Source organism: Macaca nemestrina, chromosome 7 (genome assembly GCF_043159975.1).
Source record: "Macaca nemestrina isolate mMacNem1 chromosome 7, mMacNem.hap1, whole genome shotgun sequence".
NCBI lineage: Eukaryota > Metazoa > Chordata > Mammalia > Primates > Cercopithecidae > Macaca > Macaca nemestrina.
In genome coordinates, this window is record NC_092131.1 from 158,758,331 (window position 1) to 158,773,892 (window position 15,562).

The window sequence follows — 15,562 nt, forward strand, 5'->3', positions numbered from 1 at the left end:
CTCTTCCCCCTTCATGTATTTTTTTCTTTGTATGCCCCAAGTCCTCCTTCCCCCTTCTATTTTCTCTCTCTGTCTCTCTCTCTCTCTCTCTCTTTTTTTTTTTTTTTTTTTGAGACAGGGTCTCTCACTGTCGCCCAGGCTGGAGTGCACTGGTGCGATCTCGGCTCACGGCAGCTCCGCCTCCCGGGTTCAAGCCATTCTCCTGCTTCAGCTTCCCAAGTAGCTGGGATTACAGGTGCCTGCCACCATACCCAGCTAATTTTTTTTTTTTTTTTGGATTTTTAGTAGAGACGGGGTTCCACTGTGTTGGCCAGGCTGGTTTCAAACTCCTGACCTTGTGATCTGCCCGCCTCGCCTCTCAAAGTGCTGGGATTACAGGCATGAGCCACCGCACCCGGCTTATTTTTCCTCTTGGGGTGGCCCCCAGCCCTGCCTGCACGCAGCTGCTTGGGTCAGGAAGGGTAGGAGCCTGCACGTCCTTACTCCGCCCCGTGTGTCAGCTGCACCCGTCCCCGTGAGGAGCCGTTGGGCATTTCCGTGGTGCCCTGTCACTGCCCTGTCACTGCCCTGTCACTGCCCTGTCATGCTGTGTTCCAGGTGGCTCCCTGCCATCAGGAGAGGGCCACCTGAGTTGCCCTTGCAGGAATGTGAAACCTCGCTTGTCTGCCAAGCACTGGGTCCTCATGTTTAGTCATGGCCGTCCTTCCCTGTCCCTGGCTGTGTCACTGGAGAAGAACAGCAAGCAGGCTTCCTACTGGCCTGGGAAAGGCCTCCCAGGGGGATGTGGATGTTGGTCATTTCTGTCTTTCCAGCCTACCTTTCAAATTATTTTTCCTGTCCCCAACTAAAAATTGGCTTTAAAAATTATTATACTCTGGGCCAAGCGTGGTGGCTCACGCCTGTTATCCCAGCACATTGGGAGGCTGAGGCAGGCTGATCACCTGAGGTCAGGAGTTTGAGACCAGCCCAGCCAACATGGCGAAGCCCCATCTCTACTAAAAATACAAAAATTAGCTGGGCGTGCTTGTGGCACCTGTAGTCCCAGCTACTCGGGAGGCTGAGGCAGGAGAATCACTTGAACCCAGGAGGCAGAGTTTGCAGTGAGCTGAGATCCCACCATTGCACTCCAGCCTGGGGAACAAAAGTGAAACTCCATCTCAAAAAGAAAAAAATAATTATACTCTGTATCTTCCCCCCACCCCTTCCCCTCCTCCTCCTCCTCCTCCTCCTCCTCCTCCTTCTTCTTCTTTGTTTCACTTATGTAAGCCTGTCTGGCTTTCTTTTTCCACCTCAGTTGAATAAACTAGATCATCTCAAAGCTCCTGTCCAACTGGACATCCCCCAGGCCCTGGGACACTGGAATTCCTTCATGCCTGCTGCTATAGTGCCCCCTGAGACCAGCTTCTAAGCAAGCCTCCCCTGACCTCACAACACAGTGAGGCTGGCCACCCAGGCCAGGCAGTAGCTCCTACAGACAAACTGTGACTAAAGAAATGTTCCACTGTGGAGCAAGGAAGCAGCACCAGCCAGGCAGCACCCTTGGCTCCTGACTCCTGGTCTTCCCGTCCCCCCAAAGTGTGCACAGAATCTGTCATCTTCAGGTCCTTGTGGCTGATGGTTTTGGGGTTCACGCCACCCAGTGTAATTGTGTGATACAAAGCAAAGAGCCGTGGACTCCCTCATGGTGTGACCCTGGTTCCCCCAGGGGTAAAATGATAACATAACAATAAGAGTGTCAGCCCGACCTTCCCTCATAGGGTTGCTGTGAAGATCAAATGAGGAAATGTATTCTAAACTGCTTTGTGACTGGGCATGGTGGCTCACTCCTGTAATCCTAGCACTTTGGGAGGCCAAGGTGGGGGGGATCACCTGAGGTCAGGAGTTAGAGACCAGCCTGGCCAACATGGTGAAACCCCATCTTTGAAATACAAAAACTTAGCCAAAAAATTATACACAAAAAAATTATATACAAAAAATTGTATATAAATTGTATTATATTACAAAATATATAAATTAAATATTTATATATTTATTTATAAATAAATATAAAGTATTTGTATATATAAAGTATACATAAATAAGTATGTATATTTGTTTTACATAAAAATAAATATAAAGTATTTGTAAGCTGGAGTCATCACATTATTTAACTTCAAACTATACTACAGGGCAACAATAACCAAAACAGCATGGTACTGGTACAAAAACAGGCCTATAGACCAATGGAACAGAATAGAGAGCCCAGAAATAAGGCCCCACACCTACAACCATCTGGTTTTCAACAACACTGACAAAAACAACCAATGGGGAAAGGACTCCCTATTCAGTATATGGTGCTGGGATAACTGGCTAACCATATCCAGAAGATTGATACTGGACCCCTTCTTTACACTGTATACAGAAATCAACTTGAGATGGATTAAAGACTTAGATGTAAAACGCAAAACTATAAAAACCCTGGAAGACAATCTAGGCAATACCATCCTAGACATAGTATTGGGCAAAGATTTCATGATGAAGATGCTGAAAGCAATCACAACAAAAGCAAAAATTGACAAATGGGATCTAATTAAACTTAAATGCTTCTGTACAGCAAAAGAAACTATCAACAGAGTAAACAGACAACCTACAGAATGGGAGGAAATATTTGCAAACTATGCATCTGACAAAGATCTAATATCCAGTCTCTATAAGGAACTTAAACAAATTTATAAGAGAAAAACAACCTCATTAAAAAGTGGGCAAAAGACATGAACAGACACTTTTCAAAAGAAGACATACATGTGGCCAACAAGCATGTGAATGAAAGTTCAATATCACTGATCATTAGAAAAATGTAAATCAAAACCACAATGAGATACCATCTTATACTAGTTAGAATGGCTATTATTAAAAAGTAAAAAAACAACAGATGCTGGCGAGGCTGTGGAGAAAAGGGAACACATATACACTGTTAGTGGGAGTGTAAATTAGTTCAACCATTGTGGAAAGCAGTATGGTGATTCCTCAAAGAGCTCAAAACAGAACTACCATTTGACCCAGCAATCCTATTACTGGGTATATACCCAGATGAATATAAATCATTCTATCATAAAGACAAATGCATGCAAATATTCATTGCAGCACTATTCACAATAGCGAAGACATGGAATCAACTAAATGCCCATCAATGACACATTGGATAAAGAAAATGTGGTACATATATACCATGGAATACTATGCAGCCATAAAAAAGAATGAGATCGTGTCTTTTGCAGGAATATGGATGGAGCTGGAGCCCATTATCTTTAACAAACTAACACAGGAACAGAAAACCAAATATCTCATGTTCTCACTTAGATGTTGGAACTAAATGGTGAGAACTTAAGAACACAAAGAAGGAAACAACAGACACTGGGGTCTACTTGAGGGTGGAGAGGGTGGGAGGAGGGAGAGGAGCAGAAAAAAGAACTATTGGGTACTAGGCTTAGTATTCAGTGGTGAAATAATCAATACAACAAATCCCCTTGACACGAGTTTACTTATGTGACAAATCTGCACATGTACCTCCGAACCTGAAATAAGAGTTAAAAAAAATTTTTTTTAAATTGAAGTGCTTTGTAAATTGTGAAGCACACTCACAGAGGCCCTCTACCAGTTTAACCTCTTCTCCAGGGTGACTATCTCTGTTTCTAGGGGTGGAAAAGGAAGGGGATAGAGGAATCCACTGGCATCTGCCAGCTGCGGCTTCCCTGTGCAGTCATCTGTGGGGCACCTCCTCACCCTCCCTCAGACCCGGGCACCCAGCCCGTCATGGGCTCTGATTCTACAGGCAAAGAAACTGTCACCTGCTCAGGGGCACAATGGAAATTCATGGCAGGGCCAGAATCAGCACCCAAGGCTCTCTGGCTCCTAGAAAGGTCTGACTGCATCTGTAAAATTAGAGAATAAAAGGAGGTTCTGGAGGTTCTCCACCCCCACCCAGTGAGTACTGGCCTGCCCCATGCAGATGGCAGGTGTGTCCTCACTTCTCTGTTCAGGTGTCCCTCCCCTGTGGGCACAGCCCTGCTTCCTTCCAGACAGGAAGGTGCTCATCCACTCTGCTCAGCCTCCCAGTCTCTCCCTGTCCCCTCCCCTGGGCTGAGGAACAAGCTGCCGCATCGGAGCTGCCTCCCTCTCCCCAGCACCCTCGCTCACTTGCCATCTGACTAATGGATCACAGGAATCGAATGAGGGGCTGAACCTACACATAGCTCCCTAGGCCCAGAGCCCAGGTCGCATTCAGCCCCAGGGTCCAGGCAGAGGAGCTGGCTGGGGTATTCCTGGCCCCGTGCATGGGCTTCGTGCTCCTGTGGTGCCTCTGCCTCCTCTCTCCCGTCCAGTGGCTACCTTAAACAAGCCTGCTCTAAGTGCGCCTGACCATGCGAGGTCCTCTGGGGGAGGCCCAGGCCCTCCAAGATGGGTGTGAGTTCCCTACCCTCTCCTCAAGTTTGGGGCGTGGGCAGAGCTGCCAAGAATTCCAGCCACTCAGGCTGGCACAACTCAAGGGACTTTACTCAGAGTAACTGCCTTATTGATCCCAAATTCTCTCAACTGTTCCCAGCTGCTTTGGACTGGCCTCAGGGCACCACAAAACAGGCTGATGTCCAGCTGGTCATTGGGCACTTTCTCCTTTGGCCACCACAGTTACCCCAGCTGCACTTACCTTCCTGTTCCCCTCACACTTACACTCTCCTGCCTATGCCTCTTCCTCCTTCCCAGCTAACCCATCTCAGCATGTGGGTTCAGGCATTCATCCATTTGTCTATGTAGGGATCATTTTTTAATTCATTCACTCTATCAGGCAATAAATAGGAACTGGAAAACCAACTATGTTCCAGATATTGCAGCAGGCAAGCACTTATGAAGCACCCAGGCTCTGGAGTCTGACAGTTGCATTCAAAATCTGGCTCTACCAGTTCTTTGTGAATGATTTATTTAATGTCTTTAAGCCTCAATTTCCTCATCTGTAATGTAGGAACAATAACAGTAACTAACTATAGGGATGTTGTAAGACCAAGTGGGGTCATGCATATAAATACCTCAAAATAGTATCCGGTATTAAAAGCTACTGCTGGTTGTATTAGTCGTTCTGCTACTATTAGCCACTGTCATTATTAAGCTCTGGGAACGCTGTTTTTTTTTTTGTTTTTTTTTTTTTTTTTTTTGAGATGGAGTCCCACTCTGTCATCGCCCAGGCTGGAGTGCAGTGGCTGGATCTCAGCTCACTGCAAGCTCCGCCTCCCGGGTTCACGCCATTCTCCTGCCTCAGCCTCCCGAGTAGCTGGGACTACAGGTACTCGCCACCTCACCCGGCTAGTTTTTTGTATGTTTTAGTAGAGACGGGGTTTCACCGTGTTAGCCAGGATGGTCTTGATCTCCTGACCTCGTGATCTGCCCGTCTCGGCCTCCCAGAGTGCTGGGATTACAGGCTTGAGCCACCGTGCCCGGCCTGGGAACGCTGTTAATAACACACAGTCCATGCCCTCCAGGGTGACTGGGGGAAAGACAGATAAGTATTTGTAATGTTGAGGCATGAGTTGGCTAATAGGAAATGCAGGTGCAGCAGAGGAAGGGTGTCAGGAAGACTTCCTGAAGGGGGGATGCTTGAGCCTGGGTACTGGAGAAAATAGACAAGTGAGAGGAGGACATTTGAGAAAGAGAGAAGCTGATACATGCAAGAGAGAGGGAGGTGCAGGAGAGAGGGGGTCAGCCTGCTTGGCCTCCAGGTGGGCAGGAGAAGACCCTCCAGGCCTTGAGGGTGGTGCTGAGAAGTCTGGACTCTACCCACTGTGGGATCTTAAGCAGGGGAGCAACCTGATGGAATTGGCACTTCAGAAAAATCACTGGTAACTCATTTGGAGAAAGGGTGAATGGGAAACTGGTTAGGAGTTGTCCAGGTAAGCAGGGGCTTCCATGAAGGCAGAGCAAGGGGCACAGTTTCAGGACAGCATCAGGAATTGGGCTGGACTGATGGGCTAAAGGGAGGTCAGGAAGCAGGGAAGTACAAGGTGGCATGCAGGTGTCCCCTGGAGTGATGGATGGACAGTGTCCTCACTCACCAAGACTAGACTTGTAAGAGGAAGGGCAGGTATTTTGAGAGGAAGGAGCAAGAGGAGGAGTTCCATTTGGGCTCCTAGCCTGTGAAGTGTCCAAGGTTCCCCCAGCAGAGCTGTCCAGCAGAAGGTCCTCTGCAGTACACAGTTCTGGGGGTCCCCAGTGTCACGCGGGAGCCAGTAGAGTGAGAAGAGAGGAGATGGGGACAGATCCCTGGGAGGCACCAGTTCGAGGAGGGAAAGCTGTGACGGGGACTGAGAGGAAGAGGACAGTGTGGATGGGGAGACACGCAGACGACCAAGAGAGAGAAGTCTCCTCAGCCCAGGAGGAGTGGTCAGTACCGGCAGGGCTGCAGGAGGCCTTGCAATGTAAGAGCAGGAAAGGCGCCCAGTGCCCAGCCTTCAGAGCGGGGAGATGAGCGTGGTGTCGAGGCAGCCGTGAGACAGAAGGCAGCCCGCAGCGGGTGAGGGGTGGTGGGAGGCAAAGCAGTGGGCAAGGAGCTTGGCCAAGAAGTAGAGTTGAGAGAAAGGGCAGGGGCTGCCGGGGAACTGGGGATGAGAGTTGAAGGTGGATGTGCTGTGTTAAAATAGTGAACTGCATTTGTGCACATATACCCTATAAGCTATAAGAGGTGAGTGGAGTGTGGACCATGGGCTGCCAGGGTCGGTGAAGGATACCAGGATGGCTGGGTGAAAACTTGCTCTAAAAACCATTGACTGGGTAGCTTTTGCAGAGACGATACCCCGAAACCAAAAGGCCACTGCAAATTCCCTGAAATCCTGGAATGAGACCTTCACCTCCAGGCTGGCTACTTTACCTGAGAATCCACCAGCTATTGACTGGGCTTACTATAAGGCCAATGTGGCCAAAGCAGGCTTGGTGGATGACTTTGAGAACAAGTTTAATGCCCTGAAGTTTCCTGTACCAGAGGATAAATATACTGCCCAGGTGGATGCTGAAGAAAAAGAAGATGGGAAAACTTGTGCTGAGTGGGTGTCTCTCTCAAAGGCAGGGTTGGAGAGTATGAGAAACAGCTGGAGAAGATGAGGAACTTAATTCCATTTGATCAGTCCACTAAGGACTTGAATGAAGCTTTCCCAGACACCAAATTAGACAAGAAAAAGTATCCCTATTGGTCTCACCAACCAATCAAGAATTTATAAAATTAAGTCCAGGAAGAAGCTCTGGCCCTTATATTACACATTCTGGAGATTAAAAACAAAAATAATTATATAATTTTTTTTAAAAAGCTGAGTGGAGACAGAGAGAATTGAAAATACAGAAGGGAGGACAATGCTGGTGAATGAGGTTCCCAAGAGAGAAGGACCCACAAAGCAGGGGATGTGGGGAGAAGTGCCCAGGGCACAGAAAGACAGGGTGGGCACGGGGGTCCCACCCACTCCACAGGCAGAGCCCTTCCCTCTCCTGTCCTCTCTCTCCTTCCACCTGCGCTTTTCTCCCTACGAAAGGGCTTGTGCCTTTCTTCCTAGGATCAAGGCCCTTGCTCACCTACATTCCTGCCCTCTCACCTATTTCCAAACCTCCTCCACAAATTTTCCCAATTTTTCTTCCTCTATTTTATTTGTGATTATTTGCTTTTGTTTGTGATTTGTCCTGGACCTGCCAGGTCTCACGCAAGACAATGCCACTGCCGAAGCTAAGTACAGTGAAATCATATTAAAGGAGATCCAGACAGAGGGGTTCTGTTTGCATTTAAAGTTCAGGAAGTGACTTTTCAGGATAAGAGAAAGGCCTTGGTTACCTAGCAGGGTTCTCAGCTCAGTGAGGTGCATTACGGTGTGAGCAGAGTCTTGGGACCCTGATGCTACTTCCAGCAGCCCCCTGCATCCCTCTGGCAGGCCCATCAGCTCGCTTCTCCCTCCTGACTTCTCCACCACAGCACAGCACCTGCCTGGGAATGCCCTATTGCTCAAGAGCTATCAAAGGCCTACATGGCACAAGGCTGTGACAGTTCACCAGCTTCCACACCTCCTCTCAATCCAGCAACACCGCCAAGAAAAACGCGAGGGCAAGTGAGCAAACCAGTTGTGATCTGCTTGGTAATCAGGTGGCAGTGCAGCAGTCCAGCCCCGCCTTCGGTTCTCCTGGAGTCTTCCAATGGAAGGGGAAGCAGACACTCTGGCACCAGTTTGCTGAAGCTCCAGACCGCCCAGCTGTTCTGTGGGTAGCATCCCAGGAGCCGGAGGCAGCCACCATGGCCCAAGGTAGGGAAAGCCCCTGTGGCCACTGGAGTTCAGGGATAAAGAGGACAGAGAGAGACTGTAGGAAGTCAAGGGGTGGAGGGTGTATTCAGAGAAACAAAGAAGTAAATACAGAACGGAGTCAGAAAAAGCAAGAACCCCAGAAACCTCAGTATTCATCGGTGGCTTGAGAACCACCAGCGTAGAGGTTGACAGGTAAACACAGCCACACAGCTGCATGCTAACATGCCTGCCTCCATAGCCAGGTGGGACAGGGCAGGACCAGGGATGAGGGGGTCAGGGTTTCTGTCCTTCTCAGCTACTAGCTGACCCTTTGGCATCGGATGGTCACTTTGCCTCTAGTTTCCAACCCCCTTGCCTGAAAAAGGAGAGATTGGATCAGACAATCTTGAAATTGTCTTCCAGCTCTTAAGTTCTCTGAATCTTCATATCTTCTCTTTCTCCTCCATTTCCGAGGGTCTATTTCTTATCTTAGCTAATCTTCCCATCGCCAGCCTTCTCGCTATATCATCCCCTTCTCTCTGGAAAGAGCTGCTATGAAGATTAAATCGTCAGTTGAAATCATTCAGAGGAATAAGCTTTCAACTTCCTCTACAACTGTAACAGCCTTACCTTTATTTATTACTTTTTTTTTTTTTTTTTGAGACGGAGTCTCACTCTGTCGTTCAGGCTGGAGTGCAGTAGCGTGATCTCAGCTCACTGCAACCTCTGCCTCCCAGGTTCAAGCGATTCTCCTGCCTCAGCCTCCTGAGTAGCTGGGATTACAGGCGCGCGTCACCCCGCCCAGCTAATTTTTGCATTTTTAGTAGACACGGGGTTTCATCATGTTTGTCAGGCTGGTCTCAAACTCCTGACCTTGTGATCCTCCTGCCTCGGCCTCCCAAAGTGCTGGGATTACAGGCGTGAGCCACTGCACCTGGCCCCATATTTATTACTTCTTGTGTTTAAATTTTTGTTTTAAAATTTTCATAACTTTTAATTGCACAATAAAGATGGGAATACATAGTTGGAGTAAAATAAATCAATAATTATAGATATAGTCTATCTATAGACTATAGACTATAGTCCTCTGCCTGCCATCCCCAATGGCAACCTCATCTCCAGAGTGAACACTGTTACCTGTCTTTTGTCTGCACATTTACATTCAGACATATATTTACTCAATGTAATACATAGGATTAGCATGTGTGGTCTTTTTTGGTATATCCATGGTATCATCATGTTGTATGTATATTTCTGCAACTTGATTTATTTCACTACACAGTATGTCTGGGAGCTCTGTCCATACCAGTCAGTACCTATAGATCTACCTCAACTTTTCCCATAGTATCAGTGCAAGTAATTTCTAATCCAGTCCCCTATTGATGGGCATTTAGGTTGCTTTCAATTTTCCAGTTACACGAGCAATATTGCAAGGAACATCCTTATCCATGCCTCTGTGTGCTCATGTGGGAGTGTCTTTCTAGGATAACTACGAAGATCACTTACTTTAAAAAGTTTTTCTACAATCTCTGTTTATTTCCTGATCATTTCACCCAATTCTCTTCTCACCTCAAGGAAAACAAATATGCCCAGTAGCCAATGAACCTCCTATTTGAATAGAAGGCACCTGGGCTGAAGAGTCATCCCTGTCTTAGGCAGGGATTAACATGGCCCAGGATGTCTCTAGAGGATGGAATTCTGCCCCAGCACTTGCTGCCAGGCAGATGCTGCCATGCCTGCTGAGTAGCCTGAGTCATGTGCCCAATCTGAACTGCAGCCAGTTAGTGCTGTCTAATCAATTGGTCTCCAAAAGGGGTGAGCTTCTTTTTCCACTATTAGGTAAAAGCCAAGTGCTTTCTTAGCTGGCAGTGGGTGTGGACATTTTTTTGATCATGAGTGAAAGTCAACAGTGGGCAACAGCTGTTGGGTGATGGGAAGAGCACTGGACTGGGCTCAGGAATCTGGTTTAACCGTAGGCAAGATATTTAACCCACCTGAACCTTAGTTTTCTCATCTCCAAGTGTGGATGACATGACATTTTGTCCCTCCAAGGATGCGATGAAGATTAAATGAGATAACTGTCCTAGCATACCTGGCACAGTGCCTGGCACATAGTAGATAGGTCCTCAATAAGATGTTGATTAAATCTGAAATCTGAAATAAGTACAGGGTGATTTTGCAAAAGATAGAGAATTCTATTCAACCTAGCAAATCTGAGTACCTACAATATGCTGATCATTATGCTTAATTTCTTTATAATGAAAAACTAGTTTATGAAAAAGATGTGTGTTGAAGTAATCAAAAGCACTCAAAGAGATTTAAGACAAAGTTTAATACTTATTAGGGTATTTTGGTACAATTTGGTTCATATTTGTTTATAACAACTTTATTGAGATATAATTCATATACCATCAAGTTCACCTTTATAAAGTCCACAATTCAGTGGTTTTTCACATACTCACAAAGTTTTGCAAGCATCGCCACTATCTAGTTCCAGAACATTCCATTACCTCAAAAAGAAATCCCATACACATTGGCAGTCACATCCCATTCCACCTTTCTTTAGCCCCTAGCAAACCCTAATCTACTTTCTGTCTCTATGAATTTGCCTATTCTGGACATTTCATATAAATATAATCATATAATATGTGTCTTTTTATGTCTGACTAACTTCTTTCACTTAGCACAGTATTTTTTTTTTTTTTTTTTTTTTGAGACAGAGTCTCGCTCTGTCACCCAGGCTGGAGTGCAGTGGCGCGATCTCGGCTCACTGCAAGCTCCGCCTCCTGGGTTTACGCCATTCTCCTGCCTCAGCCTCCTGAGTAGCTGGGACTACAGGCGCCCGCCACCGCGCCCGGCTAATTTTTTGTATTTTTAGTAGAGACGGGGTTTCACCGTGGTCTCGATCTCCTGACCTTGTGATCCGCCCGCCTCGGCCTCCCAAAGTGCTGGGATTACAGGCGTGAGCCACCGCGCCCGGCTAGCACAGTATTTTCAAGGTTCATCCATATTTGGTATGTTAAGCATTCTTTTTTTACAGCCAGATGACATTCCTTTGTATGACACATCATTTTGTTTATCTGTTCTTCAGTTGATGGACAATTGAGTTGTTTCTACTTTTTGGCTATTATGAATAATACTGCTATCATTATTCAGATATTATGTGAATGTGTTTTCATTTGTCTTGGGTATATACCTGGGGATGGAATCGTTAGGTCATATGGTAACTCTTTGTTGAATGTCTTGAGGAATTTCCAGACTGTTTTCCAAAGTGCTGCACCATTTTACAACCCCATCAGCAATGTATGAGGATTCCACTTTCTCTGCATCTCCACTAACACTTGTTATTATAGTCATCCTAGTGGAGGCAAGATGGTATCTCATTTGTATTTCCCTAGGACTAATGATGTTGAGCCTCTTTTCATGTACTTATTAGCCTTTTGCGTATGTCCTTTGGAGAAATGTGTGTTTAGGTCCGTTGCCCATTTTAAATTTGAGTTGTCTTTTTTATTGTAGAGTTATATGAATTTTTTAAAAGTATTCTGGATATAAGTCCCTTACCAGATATATGATTTACAAATATTTCCTAACATTCTGTGGGTGTTCTTTTCACTTTCTTGACAATGTTCTCGAAGACAAACAATTATTATTTTGATGAGATCCACTTCATTTGGTTTTTCTCTCACTGCTTGTACTTCTGCTGTCATATCTGAGAAACTGTTGCCTAGTCTAAGATCACGAAGACTTACATCTATGTTTTCTTCTAGGAGTTTCATAGCTTTAGCTTTTATGTTTAGGTCTTTGATCCATTGTGAGTTAATTTTTAATAAATGGTGTGAGTTATGCATCCAACTTCATTCTTTTGCATGTGGATATCCACTTGTCCCAGCACCACTTTTTGAAAAGAGCATTCTTTCCCCCATTGAATTGTCTTGGCACCCTTGTCAAAGATCAATTGCCTGTAAATGTGAGTTTCTTGCTAGACTCTCAGTTCTATTCCACTGATCTATATGTCTATCCTTATGCCACTACCACATTGCCTTGATCAAGAAGTGCCACTCCTCTAATTTTGTTTTCACTTTTCAGCATTGTCTGGATAGTATGGATCCCTTGTATTTCCATATGAATTTTAGGATCCACTTGTCAATTTCTACAAAATGGCTGTTGGGATTTTGTTAGGGGTTGTGTTGAATCTGTAGAAAAACTTGTTATTTTAATGATATTGCCTTCCAATCCATGAAGATGGAATGTCTTTTTATTTATTTAGGTCTTCTTTAATTTCTTTCGATGATGTTTTGTGGTATAGGTTTTGCCCTTCTTTTGTTAAATTTACTAAGTCATTCTTTTTGATGCTGTTATAAATGGAATTGTTTTCTTAATTTTATTTTCAGGTTACTCTTTGCAAATGTATAAAAATACAATCGGTTTTTGTATATTGATATTGTGTCCTACAACCTTGCTGAATTCATTTATTAATTCTATTTTTTTGGCGGGTTCCTTAGGATTTTCTATATACAAGATTATGTCACATGTAAATAGAAACAATTTTACTTCTTTCCAATCTGTTTGTCTTTGATTTCTTTTCCTTTTCTTTCTTTCTTTCTTTTTTTTTTTTTTTTCTTTTTGCCTAATAGCCCTAGCTAAAACCTCTAGTAGAATGTTAAATAGATGTGACAACAGCAGGCATTCTTGTCTTGTTCCTTATCTTAGCAAGGAAGCATCCAGTCTTTTACTATTAAGTATGGTATTGGCTGTGGGCTTTGGAGTGCAGTGGTGCGATCTTGGCTCACTGTAACCTCCACCTCCCGGGTTCAAGCAATTCTCTGCTTCAGCCTCCCGAGTAGCTGGGATTACAGGGACCCACCACCACTCCCAGCTAATTGTTGTATTTTTAGTAGAGATGGGGTTTCACCATCTTAGCCAGGCTGGTCTTGAACTCCTGACTTTGTGATCCACCCGCCTCGGCCTCCCAAAGTGCTGGAATTACAGGCGTGAGCCACCGCGCCTAGCTGGAAGTCCCCTTCTATTCTTAGTTTGTTGAGTATTTTTATCATGAAAGAAGGTTGGATTCCGTTGAATGCACTGGTTCACTTTTAAAAAGTCTAAATACAACCAAGACAAAGCAGCTAAGTCTCTGTACTTATTGGCTTATATCTAGAGGCAAAAGACAGACACATAAAAAAGTAGCTAAGAAAAACATCTGGGGCCAGGTGCGGTGGCTCACGCCTATAATCCCAGCACTTTGGGAGGGCGAGGCAGGCAGATCACAAGGTCAGGGGATCGAGACCATCCTGGCTAACACGGTGAAACCCTGTCTCTACTAAAAAATACAAAAAATTATCCAGGTGTGGTGGTGGGCGCCTGTAGTCCCAGCTACTCGGGAGGCTGAGGCAGGAGAATGGCGTGAACCAGGGAGGCGGAGCTTGCAGTCAGCCGACATCATGCCACAGCACTCCAGCTTGGGTGGCAGAGGGAGACTCCGTCTCAAAAAAAAAAAAAAAAAGAAAAGAAAAACATCTGAACACCTCATCCTAACCCTTACATATTTATATAAATGAACACATGAGCCTGGCATGTAAATTAACTTGTCAATTAAGCAAATGAGCGATTCAGTTAAGTGTATAGCTCAGTAGGTGATGGAAAGAAGGGTTGGCCAATTGAGGCAGGCTTCATAGAGCAGGTGGGTATTGGAGGAGAGTTGGAATTTGGTTAGAGTGAGGGGCCATTCTGAGTTGGGGCTATAACAGCAAATACAAAGACAGGGATTTGCTTGGGGATAGATTGGCTAGAGGGGAGGGCCAATGCTGAGAATGATGAGAAGTGAGAATGCAAGAATAAGCTAAGGCCAAGTATGAAAAGTCGTGTCAAGTTAAGGAATGAGCCTTTTATATGATAGACTGTAGGAGATCTCAGAACTTGTAAAGCAAAAGAATGGCATGATTAAATTGTCTTGAGGAAAGGTAATCTGATACTGCATTAAGAGATGGGAGATGGGGAGAGAGACAGGAGGCAGGAGACCTCATGGAGGCTATTACGGTCACTAGGTATGAGAAGACATTGGAATTATGTGAATGTGGAAAGGGATGGATAGACACCAGAGATATTTTAATGGCAGGCATGAAGAGAGTTAGTGACATGTGAATGGGCATAGGCTGAGAAGGAGATGGGTGAGCCAATGGTGATTTAAAGGCTGTGAGCCCACCAGGTGACTGGGACCATGGCAGAACCATGGTCAAACATGGAAAAATCAAACACAGACCCTTCTGGCAGAGACTAGTGAGGTCAGTCTGTGTTTTAGCAGAGTCTCCAGAAGGTGAGGAATGGAACTTTCTTTGACTGTCATCAGCATCCAAGCTCCCAGGGCACTGAGCACACGGCCTGTGGTGGTCAGAGAGCCAGCAGATGGCCAGTGGCTCCAGCCTGTAATCCCAGCACTTTGGGAGGCTGAGATGGGCAGATCATGAGGTCAGAAAATCGAGACCATCCTGGCTAACACGGTGAAACCCCGTTTCTACTAAAAAAAATACAAAAAAACTAGCCGGGTGAGGTGGCGGGCGCCTGTAGTCCCAGCTACTCGGGAGGCTGAGGCAGGAGAATGGCGTGAACCCGGGAGGCAGAGCTTGCAGTGAGCTGAGATCCGGCCACTGCACTCCAGCCTGGGCGACAGAGTGAGACTCCGTCTCAAAAAAAAAAAAAAAAAAAAAGAGAGCCAGCAGATGGCTAAAAGAAGAGCAGCTAGCGGCCAGGCACGGTAGCTCACGCCTGCAATCCCAGCACTTTTGGAGGCCGAGGCAGGCGGATCACGAGGTCAGGAGATCGAGACCATCCTGGCTAACATGGTGAAACCCCGTCTGTACTAAAAATACAAAAAATTTAGCCGGGTGTGGTGGCGGGTGCCTGTAGTCCCAGCTACTCAGGAGGCTAAGGCAGGAGGAGAATGGCGTGAACCCGGGAGGCGGAGCTTGCAGTGAGCTGAGATCACACCACTGCACTCCAGCCTGGGCGACAGTGTGAGACTCCGTCTCAAAAAAGAAAAAAGAAAGAAAAGAAGAGCAGCTAGTCCAAGGAAAGTTAACCCCAGGGCAGCTAAACCAAGGAGTAGCTCCCCAGACCTGGAGGCTAGTACAGGGGCAAGTGAGACTGTTAACTTGAGTCCAAGAAAGTGGATGCTGGGGTGAATCTGAAGCCATGTGAGGCTGAAGGGAGCAATCAGACTTGGCCAGGTCTACAGAAGGACTTGGACAGAGGCAGAAAACCATGCCCCTCCGGAGTGTGTAAGGGAG

General features: G+C 45.9%; 1 protein-coding gene and 1 pseudogene across 1 annotated transcript in view; both read left to right on the forward strand.

Moving 5' to 3' along the window:
- Nucleotides 1-6,756: 6,756 nt before the first annotated feature.
- On the forward strand, nt 6,757-7,238 carry LOC105491466 (ATP synthase subunit d, mitochondrial pseudogene; annotated as a pseudogene).
- A 1,052-nt stretch (nt 7,239-8,290) lies between these two features.
- LOC105491476 (transglutaminase 5) overlaps nt 8,291-15,562 on the forward strand; it is a 35,197-nt gene continuing 27,925 nt past the window's right edge. Inside the window, exon 1 of the mRNA XM_071099442.1 lies at nt 8,291-8,300. Within this exon, the coding sequence (XP_070955543.1) occupies nt 8,291-8,300 (10 nt within the window). The remainder of the gene's footprint in view (nt 8,301-15,562) is intronic.